The following is a 19,476-nucleotide window of genomic DNA, read 5'->3' on the forward strand; positions in this document are numbered from 1 at the left end:
TCTTTGCAGGGAGTCACTTTGGTAATCTCATTTGATAATGCCATTATGACTCCATTTTAAAGTTTTAAAAGTCTGGAGCACCAGATTTATCCATGGGCCTAAATATCGCGTTTTACCATTTGAGGAATACTTGCAGGCTGTGACTGCTGCTCAGGGCAAATGAACTACTGTTGTTAAACGCTCTTTGATTATCTTGATTAGATTTGATATTTTTGTTTTCTGGGACTGCAGCCTATCCCCTGTCACCTCAGCATACACATGGCACAGGTCACACACATTATCCCAACTGTACAGTCCTGAGTCTGACTTCTTGTTAATTTGCAAATACATTTAAAATTCTTCTTTTGACAGTTCAGCTCCCTGGAGAAGCAGCTTCAGTCTAGTTGGTCAGTATTAATTTGTTCTGAGCATTAACCTGCCTTCTCAATCAGCAGAGTATTTAGACTGCTTTTGAGGTGGATGATAGCTATATCCCTTGCCTGTGGAGTATGCTTCCGGCTAAAAATCCACAGTTCTTTTAAATATGGCGATTGATTAAGTAGATTTGGTACCGTACATCATTATTGTGCATCCCTGAAGCTGTACTATGCACAACACTTGCTCAGAGAAGTTTTTGGGAGGCAGCTTTTTAAGATGAATTTTGTACCAAACTCCAGGTTCTGCTGACTCATCCTACAGCATTTCTCTCCTTGCCCATCTGTCTGGTTTGTATTGTTCTCTTTCTTTTTCTAACTCTCCTCCCTTTTTATCTGTGACTAGGTATCTACATCTTTCGTATGAAGTATTTTCTATCCAATCATCTTGCAAGAGGCAGGTTAAAACAAATACATCCGAGTATAGACTTATTATAGTCAAGTGTCATTTGAGAAAGATGTCCAGTGCAAACTTCTGGCAGTTATAATACGCAGCCTCTCTGAGAAAGTTATAAGGGTGCTAGGAGGTAGAGGGACGCAGAGGAAGCTAAGTCTAGGACATGTATGAGATGAGTTCTCTAGAGAAGAGGTAAGTTTCTCTTTGTTTCTTTCTGGATTGAGGTGAGGGAGAAGATATGGGATACTGGAAAAAAGCCCTAAGGTGGGACTGTAGTGCAGCATAGGCTTTCTTCAGCTACTTTGTTTTTCCCTGCCCCTACTCTGGACAAGAGAACAATCTGCCATGAGTTTCCCTACTAGACATGTCCTCACCCCTTTGTTGTGGGGAGCTTGTTGGCTGTTGGTAGTGCCAACTGGGGACTTTCTGAGAATCTCCTAGTAAGTTATACCGCATCCAAGGATTTTCAGAAGCTGGAGCTATTCATTGTTTAGGGGTTTCAGCCATGCAGTTTATTTTCTTGTGTTGCTCTTTTCTTCCTCTTCATTTTTATTCTGTGTGCAACACATTCAGCTCTCTCTTCATAAAGCAAAGGAAATGGAGCTTTTGAATAGGAGAATTAATTCTATTTGGAGTGTAGCAGTCTTCTAGATTTGCTCCTTCCCAGAGCAGAAGCTTTTTGAACAGAGTATTGTGAGCTTCTCTGCTGATTGCCTCTCCACTTTAGCCTCCCCTTCCCTCACTGCTTTATTTGAAGACATTTCTCCAGTGAGGTACCTGCACATAGTAAATTGATCTTTAATTAGTTTTGACGAGGCTCTTATCTCCACACAAGAAATTTGTAAATCATCGTGCAGTCGCGGAGTGCGTTGTAAGAGACTGCTAACTGTCTGATAGTAATAATCACACATGCTGCTTTCCAAGAGTTTCAAAACTGAGATCTTACTAGGTATAGCTGAACTTCCCCTAACTCTGCAAAATTTCATTCCAATTTAAAATACACCATCTCTCACCTGTGGGGTTGGTTTTTGTTAAGCCATATAGTGAAGCCTGTTTGGAAGACCACCTGCATTAAGCAATCCCTGTATTTAGGTGTTGATCCAAAGTATTGCCAGTATATTGAGCTTTGTTTCTCCTGCGTTAGAAAGCTTCTTCTGCTGCATCGTTGGTTTTTGTGGATCTCTTGAGTGATGTGTCTGTGTAGCATGTTGTTATACCTGTACAAACCTTCCACTGACTATTTCATAAACTGCTGGGATTCTTCTCATGCTCCATGTCTGGTCATTTCACCTTTGATGCTTGTCTGTCTTCCTTGGGTGTCCCTGTACAGTCTGCAGCGGGACTGTTCAAAGGCTTTGAATAAGTTGAATCCACTATATACACAACTGTACATAAGGAGTCGTGTTCCTGAGCTTTGTTTTAGTTTTGTACATGTGTCTCTTATAAAAGGGGAAATAGTTTAATATAATTTCTGCTGATGTATTTTTAAAGTGCGGATTTACTGAAAGCATCCTTAGCCCAAAATGCAGATATGGCTCAGCTGTCTCTGGGAGCTCTGCAGTGACCTCTGTAGTGCTGCCTAATTGTAGAGCATGATCTATTTATAACCCTGAGAATTTCCCCTTCCTGTTGAATCGTTTCATCTTAATCTGCACTTCCACTTCCAGAATGACCCACATTCCTCACAGGACGAGAAAAGGGGCCAGAGACCTATAGGAAACCCCAACCTGGGCACCTCACAGTCTTACCCAGAATTTTGCTCCACAGCTCTTGCACATAATAAATTCTGTTTCTCTCTACATCCCAGTATGAGTTTCTTCCCTCACAGCCTGTGAATCCTGGAGATGCCATCTTTCCGTGGCAACTGGTAACGAGGTCCCAAACACAGGATTGTGATTTCCCTGCAAGGAATGGCAGAAGAGGAAGGAGGAATATTATTCAAACACAAATCTCTTTTCCAGCTATAGTGAAACCAGGAGATGTGGGGAGGTGGCTAGAAATATTAGGAAAGTCAGTTCCCTACAAATTCCAGCTCTTTTCAGCTTGTCTTCTGTTTGTCCTTCTCTCTTGTATTCATATAAGCATGTTTCATGGTCAGGATACATTCCAGTTAAATTAATTGCAGATATAATAGTTATAGGACTTGCATGCTACAGATTTAGACAGTTGAGGAAACCTTCCTTGAACCTGCTCTACCTCTCTTGCTGTGCATTTAATACTGGCCCAAGTTGGTCAAAGTGGGGTTGGTCTGGTTGTTTGTTTATGGGAGCAGTAGTTATTTGTTCAGGGAGCCCAGGCTGAGGTCTGCAACAGGCCCCAGGCCTAACCCTAGCCCAGGAATCCCTGCGCTTAGTAACCCTGACTCTAGCCAGGAGAGTCCTACCCTCAGTAACCCTAACACTAGACTGGGGGAACCCAATGGGCCTCAGGTGTTTTTTAGCACTCGCTTCCTATGACTAGGATTTCCCAGACTTCTGGGGCCTGGTTAGGTATTGATTGGAGAGCAGGAAATAAGGATCCCATGTCAGTTGTGGGAAGTTTTCATCCCTGCCTATCACTGACCTTTGTGGATGAGAACCTGCATGTTAGGTCCCACAGGCTTGGAGTTGTTCTGGAAACCATGTATTATCTCTGGGGACCTGTGGGGTGGTGCTGCTCCTTGTACCCTAATCACAGTAAATGTAGATAAAGGCTTAGTTGATAATTTGCTCTTGTGTCTGACTCTGGCTGCTGCTGCATTGTGACTCTCTGACAGATGAGGCTTCTTGAAGCTGTTCGGAGACACAAGAAGTGAGGCTGAGACTCTGTCTTGATGGGTTCTAAGCAGGATGAGGAGAGCTCTGTAATGGATTTCTCTGGTTGGAGGTGCAGAGTTCCCCCGCCTCAGCAGGTTTTCTTGGGTCTATATTTCATTCCTCACCCTTACTATCATTGCAGTTTACTAGACTTTAAGGGAATCCAGTATTCAAGGCATCAGCCCCTTGTTACAGTGGTCAGGAAGGGCACTCCCCTTATGTGTAGCACTTGCTCATGGAATAGATTTCCTTCTTCCTCTGAAATAACCAAGATTAAAATGTCTGACAGAGGGCTTAAGGCTGAATGCAGTGTGGATCTGGACATTCAGCTGTCACACTTTAGAGAGACGCTCATTTTTGGTAGTTTTGAGTTGGGCACTGGGCACTTTAGCATCCTCCTGCCATTAGGAATTTGGTCCTGAGTTCTGGAATCTGTTTCACTGTCAGGAAATGAGACTTGTGAGCAGAGCACTTTTCTCAGTGTGTCTGTATTGCCAAAACACCGGTAATTGTGATTAACACACTGTAAACTATGCACAGAGTTTGCACCAGTTAATTTTCAGTATTCCCAGCCCTCTCTATTGGTCACAAGAAATCAGCTTATGCAAGGGACTGAAACTTCATGCTTTGTTAGGGAAGAAGGGGCAGTCCCACTGTCCCAGGGATCTTAAGGGTGTGCACCTTCATTCTTCTGTGTGCTATTAGCTGTCTGGTCATCCCTTGTTCAGGGTGCCCACATGGAAATGCCCGGATCTGTGCTGGGTTCTCTGGCTAACAATAACAGCGTTTCTTTCTGAGCCTCTGCTTCAGGAGAGGCTTTTGCATTGAGAGGAGCAGGACAGATGGGACCATAAAGGTGCCAGTAGCAGCCTATTTCAGAGTAACAGCCGTGTTAGTCTGTATTCGCAAAAAGAAAAGGAGTACTTGTGGCACCTTAGAGACTAACCAATTTATTTGAGCATGAGCTTTCGTGAGCTACAGCTCACTTCATCGGATGCATACCGTGGAAACTGCAGCAGACTTTATATACACACAGAGAATATGAAACAATACCTCCTCCCACCCCACTGTCCTGCTGGTAATAGCTTATCTAAAGTGATCATCAAGTTGGGCCATTTCCAGCACAAATCCAGGTTTTCTCACCCTCCACCCCCCCACACAAATTCACTCTCCTGCTGGTGATAGCCCATCCAAAGTGACAACTCTCTACACAATGTGCATGATAATCACATAATACACATAGCAGCCTAATTACTCAGGAGAAAGGCTGGAGACCATTTGGCTAGGCAGAGTTGTTATGGATACTACCCTCAACAGCCTCAGAACTGGTTATGTAGCTTCCTTCCCAGCCAGCCTGGGCTGTCTTCTCTCAGATATGCCTGGGCCTGAAGCATCATTATTCTGTTGCTCTCAAAAGGCAAGTGATATGTCGGTATTTCCTGCATGCCCTGGTATGTCCCAGCCATGGAACAATGTGCATCCCTGCTTCTGGCAAGGTTCATGGTCCCTAAATTCTCTGACCTACCCAGCTCAGATAAAAAGATCCTGCTGACGGAGCAGGGCTCAGCCTGCAGACTGCTCTGAGCTTGTGACACCAGAAGCATGTCAGAGCTCCCTCTGGGACATATTTTCACAATGTTAAAATGATGTTGTGAACAGCAGAGACCCAAGCTGAAGTGGTAGGAAGGAGCCGGGTGTTTGCCTTCTCCAGTGAGAGACAGGGAAGGGTTAAGACAAAACCCTACCATAAATGGGAGAACATTAACACACAGGCAGTGGCAGCCCATGGCAACAGGACAGTGGTGTGCTGAGGCGGCATCTTAAGCAGAGAGTGAGAGGGGGGTGCTTTTATCCAGCGTTCTCTCTCTCTCTCTCTCTCTCTCTCTCTCTCTCTGAACTGGTCCATGGCTGTGGTCTGCACTGGGCTTTTCTAAATGCTTCTCTAATTGAATTCTCAGGTGAGTTTTAATTCCTTCCGGTGATTCCACAGGAAGGTCTAAAAGAGGGGACTGTGGCGAGGTGAGGATATCTTGCTTGGTGTCCTGTCCTGTCCTGCAGGGACATCCAGTTCTGTTTGTTATCCCAATGAGGGAGGTCGAGTCCTGATCCAAAGGGAGTCTTGGAAAAGGATATGGCTCCCTCCAGTGGCCCCAGCTGTGTTGCCTCCAGCATTAGGGGATGAAATAGCAGACATTGTTCTTGTGCTGGAGAGAATGGACCTGGCAACTTTTATCTACAGTGCATGGAATTGGGATAGGCATTCCAGCTGCTTTCTTGTCATGTTGTCTGAATGGCCTGGTTCCATCTAGCTGGGCATGTGACTCCTGTTGAGGTTTTGTTTCCCATTCACTGTGGTGCTGTGCTATCTCTGCACTTATGATCAGTTCCTTCTCAAAGGATAGATGCTCAGGCCGGCATTCCTGTGGAAAGTGGAAGATGTTCTGTGTGTATCTTTGAGATTAAATCAAGTGCTGTGCCTGTTTAATATCAGATCTCTCCTTTGCGGAGAGGATTACACTCCAGGAGCCCTGAGAAATCCTTCCTGGGTATGTGACGGGTGTACCAGCGTCTCTGAAAGCCGTGCTGGCGCTCGTGCTGCACCTGCCCTTTGAAGACCTCTTAGTTCCCTTGCAACTTTCCACTGAGCCCTCATGATGTTTTTTTCTTGATGTATTAGCAGAGCCCTCTGCTTCTGAAGGTGTTTTCCAGATTATGCTGTTCAATTTGCATGGCAATCATGCGAGGTTCCTCCGTTTGTGGAGATCTCACTGATTCAGTCCATGCTCCACTCCCATCAGAGCAGCTGTTATGTGTGGGTTGTACTTGTGAATGGCAGGGTTTAGCAATGCACTCTGCACCCAGAATATCCTGTTTCCATGAGCACTTGTTCCCCTTCCATTGGAGACACTAACTGGGAAAGCAAATGCCAATCAGCATTAATTGTTGGAATACCTATAGCTGGGCCTTTTCCTGCCTAGGCCCAGTTCCGGCTAGCAGAGCAGATGTTGCCTTTTCTGTTCCACTAGTGTTGCTATAGGATCTGAGATTGTACATCTCTTATTGCAGAGGGTTGAAGGCTTGAAGACTGGTAGAGTTGGGTTTTGCAAGGAGCTGATGTAACCAGAAAATGGCATGACCAGGTCACAAGTGCGTCATCATAATAGGCACTTTTCTGCATCAGTTGTTTTCTTCCTCTCTGTGTCACTAGTCATTCACTCACAGAATCCCACTGACTCCTAGGTTTTTGGGAGCAGACGCTGGAAATAGAGGGAGAGGCCCGGAGGTGCAGGGCTGGTCGTTCGTTGCTACAAGGAAATGCAGCAGAGCAGGCAAACCTCTGCTGCAAAGGCTGCCAGCATCTCTTCAACACTCCCAGTCTACATGTCCTGGCCTCCACTTCTTTAAGAGATCAAGGAAATCATCCTCATGCATTCATCGTAAGGCTGTGTTCCAGTTCTGCAGGTGGCTGTGACATTGCCTCTCAGTCTAAGAGTGGCAGTGGGCTGCCCCCAGGTTCTGGCTCCATGGAGAAATCACTTTGTACTCCAGATGCTTTTTACCCATCTCCTGCTAGGTCTTGCCTGAGGGGGAGAGACCTCTGTGCTGGGGACTGATTTTGCAGGCAGCACCTTGTCTTTCCCTTTGGGGAGAGGCTGTTTTTTCTATGACAGTTCAGATCTCACATAGGCTGTTTGAAATCTCCCAGCCTGAGAGCGAATGGTGGTGCTGGGGCCCACATTACATGTGGTTAGTGACCACAGCCCTGTGGGAGGGAGACAGGCAGCCTCCAGCCTGCAAAAGCAACTGTATTACAAACTGAAAAGAGAGGAACCAAGCAATAGCATTTCACTGAATTGCAGCCTGCCACTGATAGAGCACAGACTTGCATGCCAGTCTTGCATGCCACAGGGGATTGAACCCTAGACACCATGCGACATTCAGACCTGGGCAGGTCCTGGGCTGTCCTGGGTCAGAGCCTGACACCCTGGCAGCTGCTGGGTGTAACCGTAGCTCTGGCGGAAGCTCACAGTTCAGCTGTATCTGTGCCTGGCATGGTGATGAAGCACAGCCACACTAAGGGTGTGGGGTGGAGATGTTGCTGTGGCTCTGTCTAGGAACCTGCTTATGTGCCTGGTGTGGGTCAAGAAGTTGACCGTTAGTCTCTTTCCCTGACAGGCTGGTGGTTATTAATGTCGTTGAAGCATTTAATCTTTTTCAAAGTTCCCATGTCCCCAGAGCAGTGGGTGCAGCTTGCAGCTGCTCGGAGTGGGAACGGGCCTAATGCTCAGTCTGCACTTTCCCCCCTTCACCCGCTCTTTCGCTGCACACTGATGACAATTAGGCTCTGTAAGCTCCTTATTTCTCTTGCACCGTGACCCAAATACAGACTGGGAGCCTGTGGTAGGAGTTAGCAGAGGGTTTTGTTGTGCTGATTATCCTGACCTAAGTGTCATAGCTCTGCAGAAATAGTGACAGCAAGTCCCTAACCTCTGTTACCCAGGCTGCTTGGGCAGAGCAAGGCCAGGGGGCTCGCTGCTGAGACCTGCAACTCCCCAACCCTGCTCTTTTCTCGGCATGAAGCTGTAGCCTGGTAACAAGTTATTTTCTCACCTGGTTTCTGAAAATCATTTCTCTCCTGGGCACCAGCCCTGGCTGCACAGTTGTGACTGGTCTGTTTGTGTTGAACTACCTAGCCACGGGGGCAAGCAGGGAGTGGGCTAGGGAACCTCCAGTGCTGCGCAGACAGGATTGGGTTGACATAGCTATTCATCTTTGCAGGAGGGCCCAGGGCAAGTGTCTGAGTCATATCCAGCTGTCATTTTCTTTGCTATACTGAGTGGTTTGTCTCCATCCAGCTCTTAGTGGACTATGTGTCCAGTACACAACCACCACCACAATTAGCAGTGCTCGGCCTCTTCAACAGCCAAGGACTTAATGGGTCACAGAGACTCAACTTGCCTCTGGGGCCATTCCAGTGAAAACTGAGATGTACTTGTGGGTGTAGAATCTTGCCCTGCTGTGACCTGTTATACCTGCCCTCTCGCTCTCTGGGGCTGTTCTTCTGGCTCCTTCAGCTGAATTAAATATACTTGGAAATGTACAAGAGAGAAATCTTGACAATCCTATATGAGCATCTTGAGAGTCATTGAAAAGGAGATAAAATTGGTGCAGCAGGCCTTTGTGCACCAGGGGCCAATGCCTGTTGCTAAGGCATAAAATCTCATAATGTACAATACCATACTCTGTAAAATGGTACCCCTGACTTCCAGCTGGGGGAACACTTGAGGAGTCTTGTCCTAGCTCAACGCATTTACAGACTCAGGCTATGTCTACACTACGTCATTTACAGCTGCGCCACTGTAGAGCTTCTGGTGAAGACGCTCTAAGTTGACTGGAGAGAGCTCCCCTGTTGGCTTAATAATTCCTGCCTCCACGAGAGAGAGTAGCTATGTCAGTGGGAGAAGCTCTCCCGTTGGCATAGCGCTGTCTACACTGGCACTTAGGTTGGTGTAATTTATGTTGCTCAGGAGTATAATTTATGTCGCACACACCCCTGAGAGACATAAATTATACTGAAGTAATTTGTAGTGTAGGCAGCCTCTGCCTTTAAAGTATGAATGCTGAGCTTGTTATGATTCTGAATCCATGTGACCAAAATATTAAGACTGCAATGGTATTTGCACAGGAGTTGGGGGTCCCTCATTCCTTGGGGGAGTATGTGCAACACCTTTCTGATCTCTGCCATGGTACTTACTGAATGTCCATGCCCTGCAATGTTCTGTGTTCATTTCGTGAAAGCCCCTGGTAGGATGGACCATATGGGACCCTTCACTCTCACTGTCAGCCAGAGGGGTAGTCTGAGGTCCTGTAGGAGATGGGGTAGAACAATTGTCACATAGGGCAACACTGGTGGGTTTGCTCCAGAGAGTGCCTGGATGTGTCCTATCCAAAGGCCGGACGCTGCTTCACACAAGATGGTCCTCCTGCAGGTGCTCAGGTGCTGTGGGGATGGGTGCAATATAGGAACCCAAATGGATCCAAAAGAGCTGCTCACCATCTCCCCTTTCCACAGGTTTGGGGGTGGATGCTGTCTCCCCCATCTCAGAAGGAACTGGAGTAGTCTGGAGCCATGCCACCACCCATGGACATTGTGAAAGTGGCTGTTGAATGGCCTGGAGCCAATGCCCAGCTGCTTGAAATAGACCAGGTGAGAGCTGGGTGCAGGAGAGGAACTTGGAGCATGGTGCTGAAACATGGGGAAACAGAATCAGGAAGCTTCCCTTGTGGCTGGGAGAAAGGGTCACTGCTGAGCACTCTCTCTCTTTCTGTTCTAGAAAAGGCCCCTGGCGTCCATTATCAAGGAGGTCTGTGATGGGTGAGTCTGGCTTTCTGGAGGCCCTGCTGCAGCAGAGCAGTCACCCTGCTGGGCCTGGCCTTTCACATATCCTACCAGATGTGCTGTTGGCACAGTGTGGACTGCCTCCCTCCAGGCTTCCCAACCTGGACATGGGGCAGGCCCAGGGCTCTAGCTGGGAGCGTGAACTCCTGGGTAACGGGATCCCCTGCTGTGTATGTTTGTGCCCTGATACTCAGGGCTCCTGAGGCTTGGCCTGGCCTCCTCTAAGGTTTCTGCAGTCCAGGCCTTCACAGAGTTTCTCTCAGCTCCTGGTTTTATTCAGGCTGAGATCCCACCTTCTCCCTCCTCTTCAGAAACCACAATCTTCTCACTGGGGCTTCTCTCCAAATCTCCATTTTTTTCCACTTGGAGCAAGCCACCCCTAGTCTAAGTCCTAGCCCTGGACATGGGTGGTGGCCTGTTAGAAGGAAGAGACAGGGCCTTATGTGTCATCTTCCCCCCTGCCAGGTGGTCGCTGCCAAACCCTGAATACTATACCCTGCGATATGCAGATGGGCCCCAGCTGTACATCACAGAACAGGTCAGTATGGGGGGATGGTGTGATGGTCCCCAGGGAAGGGGTTTGAAGGAGTCTCTACGTTGGCCAGCAATGAGCTGCAGCTGTCCCCATTACTGGGAGAGGTTTTGCCCCATTCCCCTCTATGGCCACTAAACATGGAAACTTACATTAACCAGTGCAGTCCCAACCCTTCTTCCCCTTTCCCCTACACCTGCTTGGGCACAGTTGTCCCATGGCCCAACTTCCCCTTCCTCCCCACAACTCACTTTCGAGCACAGGGACCTTATGGTCCAACATAACTCCTTTTCCTCCATGTGTATGTGGCTGCATACACACATGCATAGATGCACAGGTCCATGGCCAACTGCATTTCACCATCACCACCTCATGCTGCTCAGATGTTTCTCTTTTCTCTTTGCAGACTCGCTGTGACATTAAAAATGGGACCATCCTGCAGCTGGCTGTCTCCCCGGTATATGCCTTCCTTCAGTTGTTTCTCTGCCATAAGCTCATTCCAGCCACTCAGCACCCTGCTCCTCCTCCCGGGACTGAGCCTACTCCTGCTGCTTGGTGGACTAAACTGAAAGATGGTGCCCCCTATGAAGAGCAGTTTAGCCCCAAGCAGGAAGAGCCAGCTTTACTGATTTACTTACAAGAGAAAAATAAATAGTTTGAGTGACTTGACCCATTGCATTGCATCCCTCGTGAGGTGATGTAACCCCACAATTTCACCCAATTAGCTCCTCCTGCCTCCACACTTCTCTTGTTGCATCTTGTTTTAAATTAGAGTTTAAGTTCCTTGGAGCAAGGCCTGCGTCTTCCTGAGTGCACAGCACGCAGCGCAATAGGGCCCAATCCTGAATGGATGCTGGAGACTACCACAATCATAACAGTAAAAATAAATACATTTTAAAAAACAGCTTACACAGGGGTCGCTTGTTCACCTCTGAAATGCAGCCACCTGTGGGATGGGAGATGGCAGCTGTTTTTTAACCACACAGCAAAGTAGCATACCAGTTTTGTGTGAGAAGTGGAGAAGAGTTCTATCTCTTTCCAGTATGAGGACAGATGGAAAGAGGAAAAAGTGTTGGATGCATTAAAAAGCTTTAGAGAGATTTTTCTTTGGAACTAAAAGGTCTTTTGGGGCCTCATATTTCTTATGGTTCCCACTTTCAATGTCTGTACAGTAACTCCTCATTTAACGTCCTCCCGCTTAACATTGTTTCCAGGTTATATTGCTACTCCATTAGGGAACATGCTCGTTTAAAGTTGTGCAATGCTCCCTTATAATGTTGTTTGGCTGCCTGTTCTGACCACTGCTTATAAGATTCTGTGGAAGAGCAGCAACTTTACAAGGGAGCATTGCACAAGTTTCTCTTCTCCACCTCCTCCCCCTCCCTCCCAGCGCTTCCCCCGCTGCCAAACAGCTGTTTGGCAGTGCTTAGGACTTTCTGGGAGGGAGGGAACGGGGAAGCTGCCCTCCCTCCCCCCGCCAGGCAGAGCCACCCGGAACCTAGGGGCTGCAGGGCCGTGGGCTAAGGGGGCCCCGGGGCCCTGGCCTGCAGCTCTAAAGCCCCTTTCGGAATGCGGCACTGCGAGCATGGGCTGGAGGACTCAGGAGGAGCAGGGGAAGCCGTGCAGCCAGCTGGCCGAAGAGAAGCAGTGGTTTCGCAGCCCCTAAAGCCCCTGCATTCCGGGTGGTCCTGCCTGGCTGGTGGGGGGGTGGGGAAGCAGCTCCCAGAATCGTGGCCATGGGGGTGATGCCGCGCTGCGTGGAGCCATCTGCACACCCCCTGCACCAAACAGGAGCTGCCCCAGGTAAGTGCTCTGCACCTCCTGCCTGCCCCAGCCCTGAGCCTTCTCCCACACCCTAACTCTCTCCCAGACCCTGCACCCCCAGCCCCAGGAGGAGAATGGAGAGAAAAAGAATGAAAAATGGGGGAGGGAGGGAAGATAAGAGAGAATGCTCCCCCACGGGAGGAGCGGAGGGGGAGCGGGCAAAAATGAAGCTGAGCACAGGGTCCCACTAAGTCTAAATCCGCCACTGGAGGGAGGGAGAGGAGTGAGGAAGCACCGCGTCTGCACTCCTCCTCCTCCATCCCAGAAAGTCCTAAGTGCTGCCAAACAGCTGTTTGGTGGCAGGGAAGCGCTGGGAGCAAGGGGGAGGAGCGGGGATGCGGTGTGCTCCGGGGAGGAGGTGGAGTCGGGGTGGGGAAAGGTGGGCCTGGAGTGGGGCAGGGACGGGAAGAAGCAGGCCTGGAGCATCCCCCAGCAAAGTCAGCACCTGTTCTTCTGGGGGGAAGCTACTGCTGTGCAAGGTACTTCCTAGCATCCTTGCCTGCCTCATTGTCTGCAGCAGGCTGTGCCTGTGTGGGATAAGCCAGGGGCACCTCCCCGCCACAGTACAGTACTGTACAGTATATAGTGCCTTTTGTCTGCCCAAAACAATTTCCTTGGCGTCACCCCCTGCATTTACATTAAATCTTACGGGAAAATTGGATTTGTTTAACATTGTTTCACTTAAAGTTGCATTTTTCAGGAACATAACTACAATGTTAAGTGAGGGGTCACTGTACCTACTGGAGTGGGATTGGATGATTTATCCAGCATTAGAAACGAACACTTGACCCACCTGCCAGTTGGCTGTAGTTACAGCTGAGAGCAGCATTCCTGATCCCAACGCAATCTGCCTAGACAACTAGTTTTCTGTTCTGCCAGTTCCGGTAACCCTTTGGCCTTGCTGTTTTCCTTCTGCCCATTGCTGCATCCCTGGCAGAGGCTCAGGAAGTGTCAGCAGACCCATAAGTAACTGGCAAGATCTTGCCTGTCTCCCAGTCCAGGGCAGCACGACAGCTGATGGAGAGGACCCAGTCACACAGCATGGAGGCCCGACTGGATGCCATGAAGGAACTGGCTAAACTGTCTGCAGATGTGACCTTTGCCACAGAGTTCATCAATATGGAGGGCATCACAGTGCTGACACGGCTGGTGGAAAGTGGCACCAAACTTCTGTCCCAGTAAGTATTTCTGGACTCTTGGAGCAGGGACTGGTGGGGGTGAAGAGGCTGGGGGTGAAGCAGCAACTGTCTTGGTTCCAGCAGGGATTAGGATTTTTCTAAAACATTTGTTGGCTGTTACAATGTTAAACTCAGGGTTTTATGTCAGGTATATCTGGCAACTACCAATATAACAATCACCATGAAAAACATTTATTAAACACACAGAAAAGAGGAGAAACTGTTACAATTGTTGAAACTTAAAATATCAGGGGGGAAACTTAATTTTAACAGTCACCGTCATTCCCTTCCACTTTAGTTATCGAGTCTTTTAGAACTCTTGCTCCTACATCTTTAGATGGATTTAAAATATGGTGTTAAATGTTCTTGCTGGGGAAAAGTCAGCAGTATATGGTCTTGAGTTGTTGAAATTGGATCTCATTCCTTTTAAGACGAAACAAGACAATCTGGCGCAAAATGGAAAAGACAGGAATAGCAAAAAAATAAGACAGAGTGTTTTGTCTTGAAGTTTAACTGCTCAGAAATTACAGGTACAGTGAGCACATGCCCCCATTAACCACTCAAAAGCCTGGCAGACTTTTTCCAGAGTTTATTGGCATAGTTTATAACTGCTTCTCAGGGTACAGCCGTATTGCAAAAGGTGGAATTGTTGTGGCTGACTATGCCAGACTCTTATTAGGCAGATGGCAGGAAGAGATATATGGGAAAGAGGGGAAATATGGTGGGAGAGGTAAAATGACGCACTAGGAGGAGGTGATAGCAGGAACTTCAGGTCCAAGTCTAGCTGTTGATCAGGATTCAGCTCAGCCCAATAGGGTGATGTTTTTTGGTTCCCATTGCCACCCCCTGCCTCTGATCTTGTCAGGATATCTTTTACCATCAGGACAATGAAAGCCCAGGGGTGTGATGGTTGATTCCTGGGCCGCAACAGGTGGAGAGGAGTGATGTGTGGTGGCAAAAGCAGCACTCATGATGGTGCCGCTCAGTCCCTCTTCTTTCTGCCAGCTGTCCAGGTCTCAAGTGTAGCAAGTTGCCAAGTAACCCCCAGCAAAGCAGTGCACATAGAGGGGTAGTAACCCCGTCCCATCCACAGTTATTAAAACACACATCCAGTGATTCCATATATGACCATTTCCAGACACCCTTAGCTTGGTGTCAGCCTGTGACCTCCCCAAGAGTCTTGGAGACCCTGAATCCCAGCTCTTTGTGTTAAACTGATACAAACTGAATGTGTTTGATTTCCAGCTTCTGCTTTTTTATATACAGTTTTTATAACAGATCAAGCTAAACTTTTGTTGCCTTCCACCTGCTATAAATGACTTAGGATACAGATGTCTGCGCAGCTGATCTTGGGGTCTAGGGATCCTGTCCAAGGTAGAACAGCTTGTCAGGTTGTATTGGAGAGATGAGAAGCCTTACTCTTGTATTTGTCCTGTTGTGTCTTGCTGGAGCAGCTTAGTCAGGGTGCCTCTTTAAGGAGAAATGTGGGACTCAGTCAGTGCAGAGAGGGCTATTTACAGGGACATGGATGGTGTGTGTCACTTAATACTAATAATGCTTAGCGTGCAAAGCACTTCACATGAGAGACCTGATCGCTTGAGCCGGTCTGGGAGCACTGCAGAAACCAGTCCAGTGTCCTAGGGATAACTCTGTACCTTGACACACAGGAGACCTAGCTGTGAGAGCTGGGGCTCAGAGCATTGCAGAGGCAGGGCAGTGGAATATCTTGCCTCTTAGTAATGAACCCCATGGCCAGTTAAGGGGCTGTGTTGAGCAGATGCTTTGGCTGGAAGACTGGGGGCGGGGTGAATCCTGTGAAGCCACAGCATTTGCTGAGTGACTTGTGTCTTCTGCCCAGGCTGGTTTCTGTGTCTCCTGCAATCACACTCCCCTTCCTCCTCTCAGTTACAGCGAGATGCTGGCGTTCACACTGACTGCCTTCCTGGAGCTCATGGACCATGGCATCGTCTCCTGGGACATGGTCTCAATAACCTTCATCAAACAGGTGTGGCTCGAGGAGAAGGGGGGAGGGGATGCTGAGTGAAGCAGCAGAGGTGTGGCATAAAGGGGAGGGGAGTTGCATATGGCAGTGGGAGGAGTGAAAAGGGGAACATGTGGTGTGGCACACACATGACATAGGAGGAGGGGGAGAATGGGGCAGGTGCGCCATGAGCAGGGCGGAGATGCGGCGTGGCCTGTGGGGAGAACAGGACATGATACGGTGGGGGAAGTGGGTGTAGTGTGGCATGGGGCAGGGAAGGGACTTGATGTGGAGGAAGGCCTGGCATAGAGTGGTGAAGTAGGGCACGTGATGGACACATATGGTGCAGGTATGGCGTGGAAGGAGTGGGAAAGTAACAGCTTAACTCCAAACATTTCCCCAGTGGATTTTCTGCTGGAGGCTTGTCTCTGTGGCAGTTTGTGTGTGGAGTTAGCAGCGGAGGTGGAAGGGTTTCCTGCTGCCTATTCACACCCCACCTGCAGCTCTAGCAGAGCCCACCCCCCGCAGCGTCACTGGTGCTAGCAGAGAGTGTCACAAACCCTCTGCTGACCTGAATTCTGGTTGGGTTCCACTCTGTTCAGGAAATGGGTCTCTGTTCATGGTGGTTCCTGTAGATGCATGTTTGGTGATTGCAGCTCCAGTCTCCTGCTCAGCTGCGCAGACAGGACACAGCAGCAACCACCATTGTTATAGATGCCTGGGTTCTGCTTCTATCTGAGCTCTAAGCCCTGCTACACTAGATCACTTTTGGAGGCAGGGCTGGGATCAGAGTGGTGGGCAGGCACAGGGGCCAGGGATCAGATTATAGCCTGTGTATTCTATGGCCATGGACTCATCCACAGAATTGTGCTCCAGAATCTCAGCTTTTATTTAAAAATAAAACTGAGTTTCTAGCCCTTGTTGTTGCAGAGAAAACATGACTCTAGTGTATGTACTGCAATGCTGTCTTTCTGAGTCTGGGGACAGTCTGAAACAATAACTCCATAAGACAGAAGACCAGAGGAACCACCAAAGTGGGTCAGATGAATGGTCCATCTAGCCCAGTATCCTGTCTTCCGACAGTGGCCAGTGCTTTAACAGGAATGAACAGACCAGGGCAATTTATCGAGTGATCCATCCCCTGTGTCCAGTCCCAGCATCTGGCAGTCCGAGGCTTAGGGACATCCAGAGCATGGGATTGCATCCCTGACAATCTTGGCTAATAGCCATTGGTGGACCTATCCTCCTTGAATGTATCTAATTCCTTTTTGAACCCAGTTATATTTTGGTCTTCTCAACTTCCCGACAATGAGTTCCACAGGTTAACTGTGCATTGTGTGAAGAGATACTCCTTTTGTTGGTTTTAAACCTGTTATGTATTAATTTCTTTGACCCCTGGTTTTTGTTCTATGTGAAGAGGTAAATAACACTTCCCTAATCACTTTCTTCACACCAGCCATGATGTTATCGACCTCTGTCCTATCCCCCCTCGGTCATCTCTTTTCCAAGCTGAATAGTCGCAGTCTTTTTAATCTCTGCTCATATTGAAGCTGTTCCATCCCCTAGTCATTGTTGCTGCCCTTCTCGGTACCTTTTCCAATTCTAATAGATCTTTTTTGAGATGGGGCAACCAGAATGGCACTCAGTATTCAAGGTGTGGGCCTACCATGGATTTATATAGTGGCATTATTATATTTTCTGTTTTATTATCTGTCCTCCATTTTGTTAGCTTTTTTGATTGCCTCTGCACAGTGAGAAGATGTTTTCAGAGAATTATGCACAATGCCTTGAAGATCTCATTCTTGAGTGGTAACAGCTAATTTGACCCCATTGTTTTGTACGTATAGTTGGGATTTCCAGTGTGCACTACTTTGCATTTATCAACACTGAATTTCATCTTCCATTTTGTTGCCTGGTCACCCAGTTTTGTGAGATCCCTTTGTAACTCTTCACAGTCTTCTTTAGAATAATTTTGTCATCTGCAAAGTTTGCCACTTCACTTTTCACCCCCTTTTCCAGCTCATTTAGGAACATGTTGAACAGCACAGGTCCCAGTACAGATTCGTGGGGGACCCTGCTATGTACCTCTGTCCATTCTGAAAACTGACAATTTAGGACCTTCCCTCTTATCCCATGGCTGCTTACTTTGCTTAAGAGCCTTTGGTGAGGGACCTTGTCAAAGGCTTCTGAAAGCCTGTATCTACTGGATCACCCTTGTCCATGTTTGCTGACTCCCTCAAAGAATTCTAATAGATTGGTGAGCCATGATTTCCCCTTACAAAAGCCATATTGATTCCTCCGCAACAAATCATGTTAATCTGTATGTCTGATAATTCTGTTCTTTACTGTAGTTTCAACCAGTTTGCCTAGTACTGAAGTTAGGTTTACCGGCCTCTAATTGCTGTAATTGAATATGGAGCTTTTAAAAAAAATTGGGATCACATTGGCTATCCTCCAGTCATCCATCCAGTCAGTACAAAAGCTGATTTAAGGGATAGATTACATACCACAGTTAGTAGTTCTGCAGTTTCTACTCCCGGGAAAATTCTGTGCCAAAAAAATAAAAATTCTGCACACAATATTTTAAAATTCTGCAAATTTTATTTATCAAAATAACACTAGATAATCACTCCAGTTTCAATTATTTTGGTAATTTATTTCAAAATACCTGTCAGCAAGTATGTCTGTAACAATACAGAGAAACACAAAAATTCCCCCAGGAGCAAAGAATTAAAGAAAACCCTATGACAACCCAGTTCCTATTTCTCTGCCCCACCCCCCGCCACCCCAGCTGGAGGGGCCAGACACCCACAACTCGTCCCCCCGAGTTCAGCCGTGGGGGGCCCCCCCAGCCAATAAAGTTGAACCCCTTACTCTGCCAGAACTCGGCCATGGGGGCCCCCCAGCCTAGATACATGCCCCCCCCCGTCCCCGAGAGCCCAGCCATGGCCACTTCCCTCCAGGAGCCCAGCCATGCTCCCCAACCCCCCAGCACAGCCTCCCTACCAGCCAGGGATCCAGAGGGAGAAACAGCCTGCTGCTTAGTCCCCGGCTTGTGTGGAGTTTTCTGCTCTCTCATTCCCTCATGCGGAGAACTGCAGCTTCCAGGCAGGAACCCTCTAGCTCTCCCCCCACCCAATGCAGTGTCTTCTGTGTGTGTGAGCTGAGCAGGGCTTTGCCAGCTCCAGCAGCACCTAGTGGTGGCCAGCAGCACTGCAGCCCATGTCTGTGGGGGAAAGGAAATTATGCACAAAAAAACAATTTCTGTAAAATTCTGCATTGCGCAGTGGTGCAGAATTCCTCCAGGAGTAAATAATTTCATATTTAAGTTCCTTCAGATCAGTTGGTGAATACCATCTTATCCTGGTGATTTATTATTGTTTAATTTATCAATTTGTTCCAAAACCTCCCCTGACACCTCAATCTGGGACAGTTCCTCAGATTTGTCACCTAAAAAGAATGTCTCAGGTGTGGGAATCTCCCTCAAATTCTCTGCAGTGAAGATTGTTTCAAAGAATTCATTTAGCTTCTGTACAACGGCCTTGTCTTCCTTGAGTGCTCCTTTAGTACCTTGATCATCCAGTGGCCCCACTGATTGTTTGGCAGGCTTCCTGCTTCTGAGATATTTAAAAAAATTTTGCAGTTAGTTTTTGGGGTGTTTGGTAGTTGGGCCAAAATAGAATCTGAAGGCTGCCTAATTATACTTTTCCACTTGACTTACCAGAATGTGAACCATAGGTGTGGTCTGGCCCATTTTAAAAGTCAGCATTAATTGTGTCACTATTCACTATTCTAGCAGAAACAACCAGCTTATATGTGTCTCCCACAATCCCAAACTGCTCCTATGCTTCCCTGGGTGCCTAGATCTCCAGCTTCTGCAGTGTAGTTATTGGTTCTTGATACAAAATCCTGCAGCATGCTGCAAATAAGGATTGTAGGGATGTCAGAATCTCTTA

The 19,476-nt window shown here is 47.8% G+C and overlaps 1 protein-coding gene across 8 annotated transcripts in view; it reads left to right on the forward strand.

Moving 5' to 3' along the window:
- The window catches only part of ELMO2 (engulfment and cell motility 2), a 49,188-nt gene that overhangs the window by 6,071 nt on the left and 23,641 nt on the right, over positions 1-19,476 (forward strand). For 5 of the 8 annotated variants that reach the window (XM_073326831.1, XM_073326830.1, XM_073326835.1 and 2 more), the window contains exons 2-7: positions 9,679-9,813; positions 9,941-9,981; positions 10,471-10,543; positions 10,944-10,994; positions 13,358-13,539; positions 15,445-15,544. In XM_073326831.1, coding sequence (XP_073182932.1) covers positions 9,736-9,813; positions 9,941-9,981; positions 10,471-10,543; positions 10,944-10,994; positions 13,358-13,539; positions 15,445-15,544 — 525 coding nt within the window. In that variant the 5' untranslated portion in view covers positions 9,679-9,735. Of the gene's footprint in view, positions 1-5,541; positions 5,564-9,678; positions 9,814-9,940; positions 9,982-10,470; positions 10,544-10,943; positions 10,995-11,213; positions 12,341-13,357; positions 13,540-13,977; positions 14,070-15,444; positions 15,545-19,476 lie in introns of those variants that run through there. The other 3 variants (XM_073326833.1, XM_073326836.1, XM_073326838.1) reach the window with 3 other exon arrangements.

The sequence above is a fragment of the Lepidochelys kempii genome, unplaced genomic scaffold, assembly GCF_965140265.1.
Source record: "Lepidochelys kempii isolate rLepKem1 unplaced genomic scaffold, rLepKem1.hap2 scaffold_117, whole genome shotgun sequence".
Taxonomy (NCBI): Eukaryota; Metazoa; Chordata; order Testudines; family Cheloniidae; genus Lepidochelys; species Lepidochelys kempii.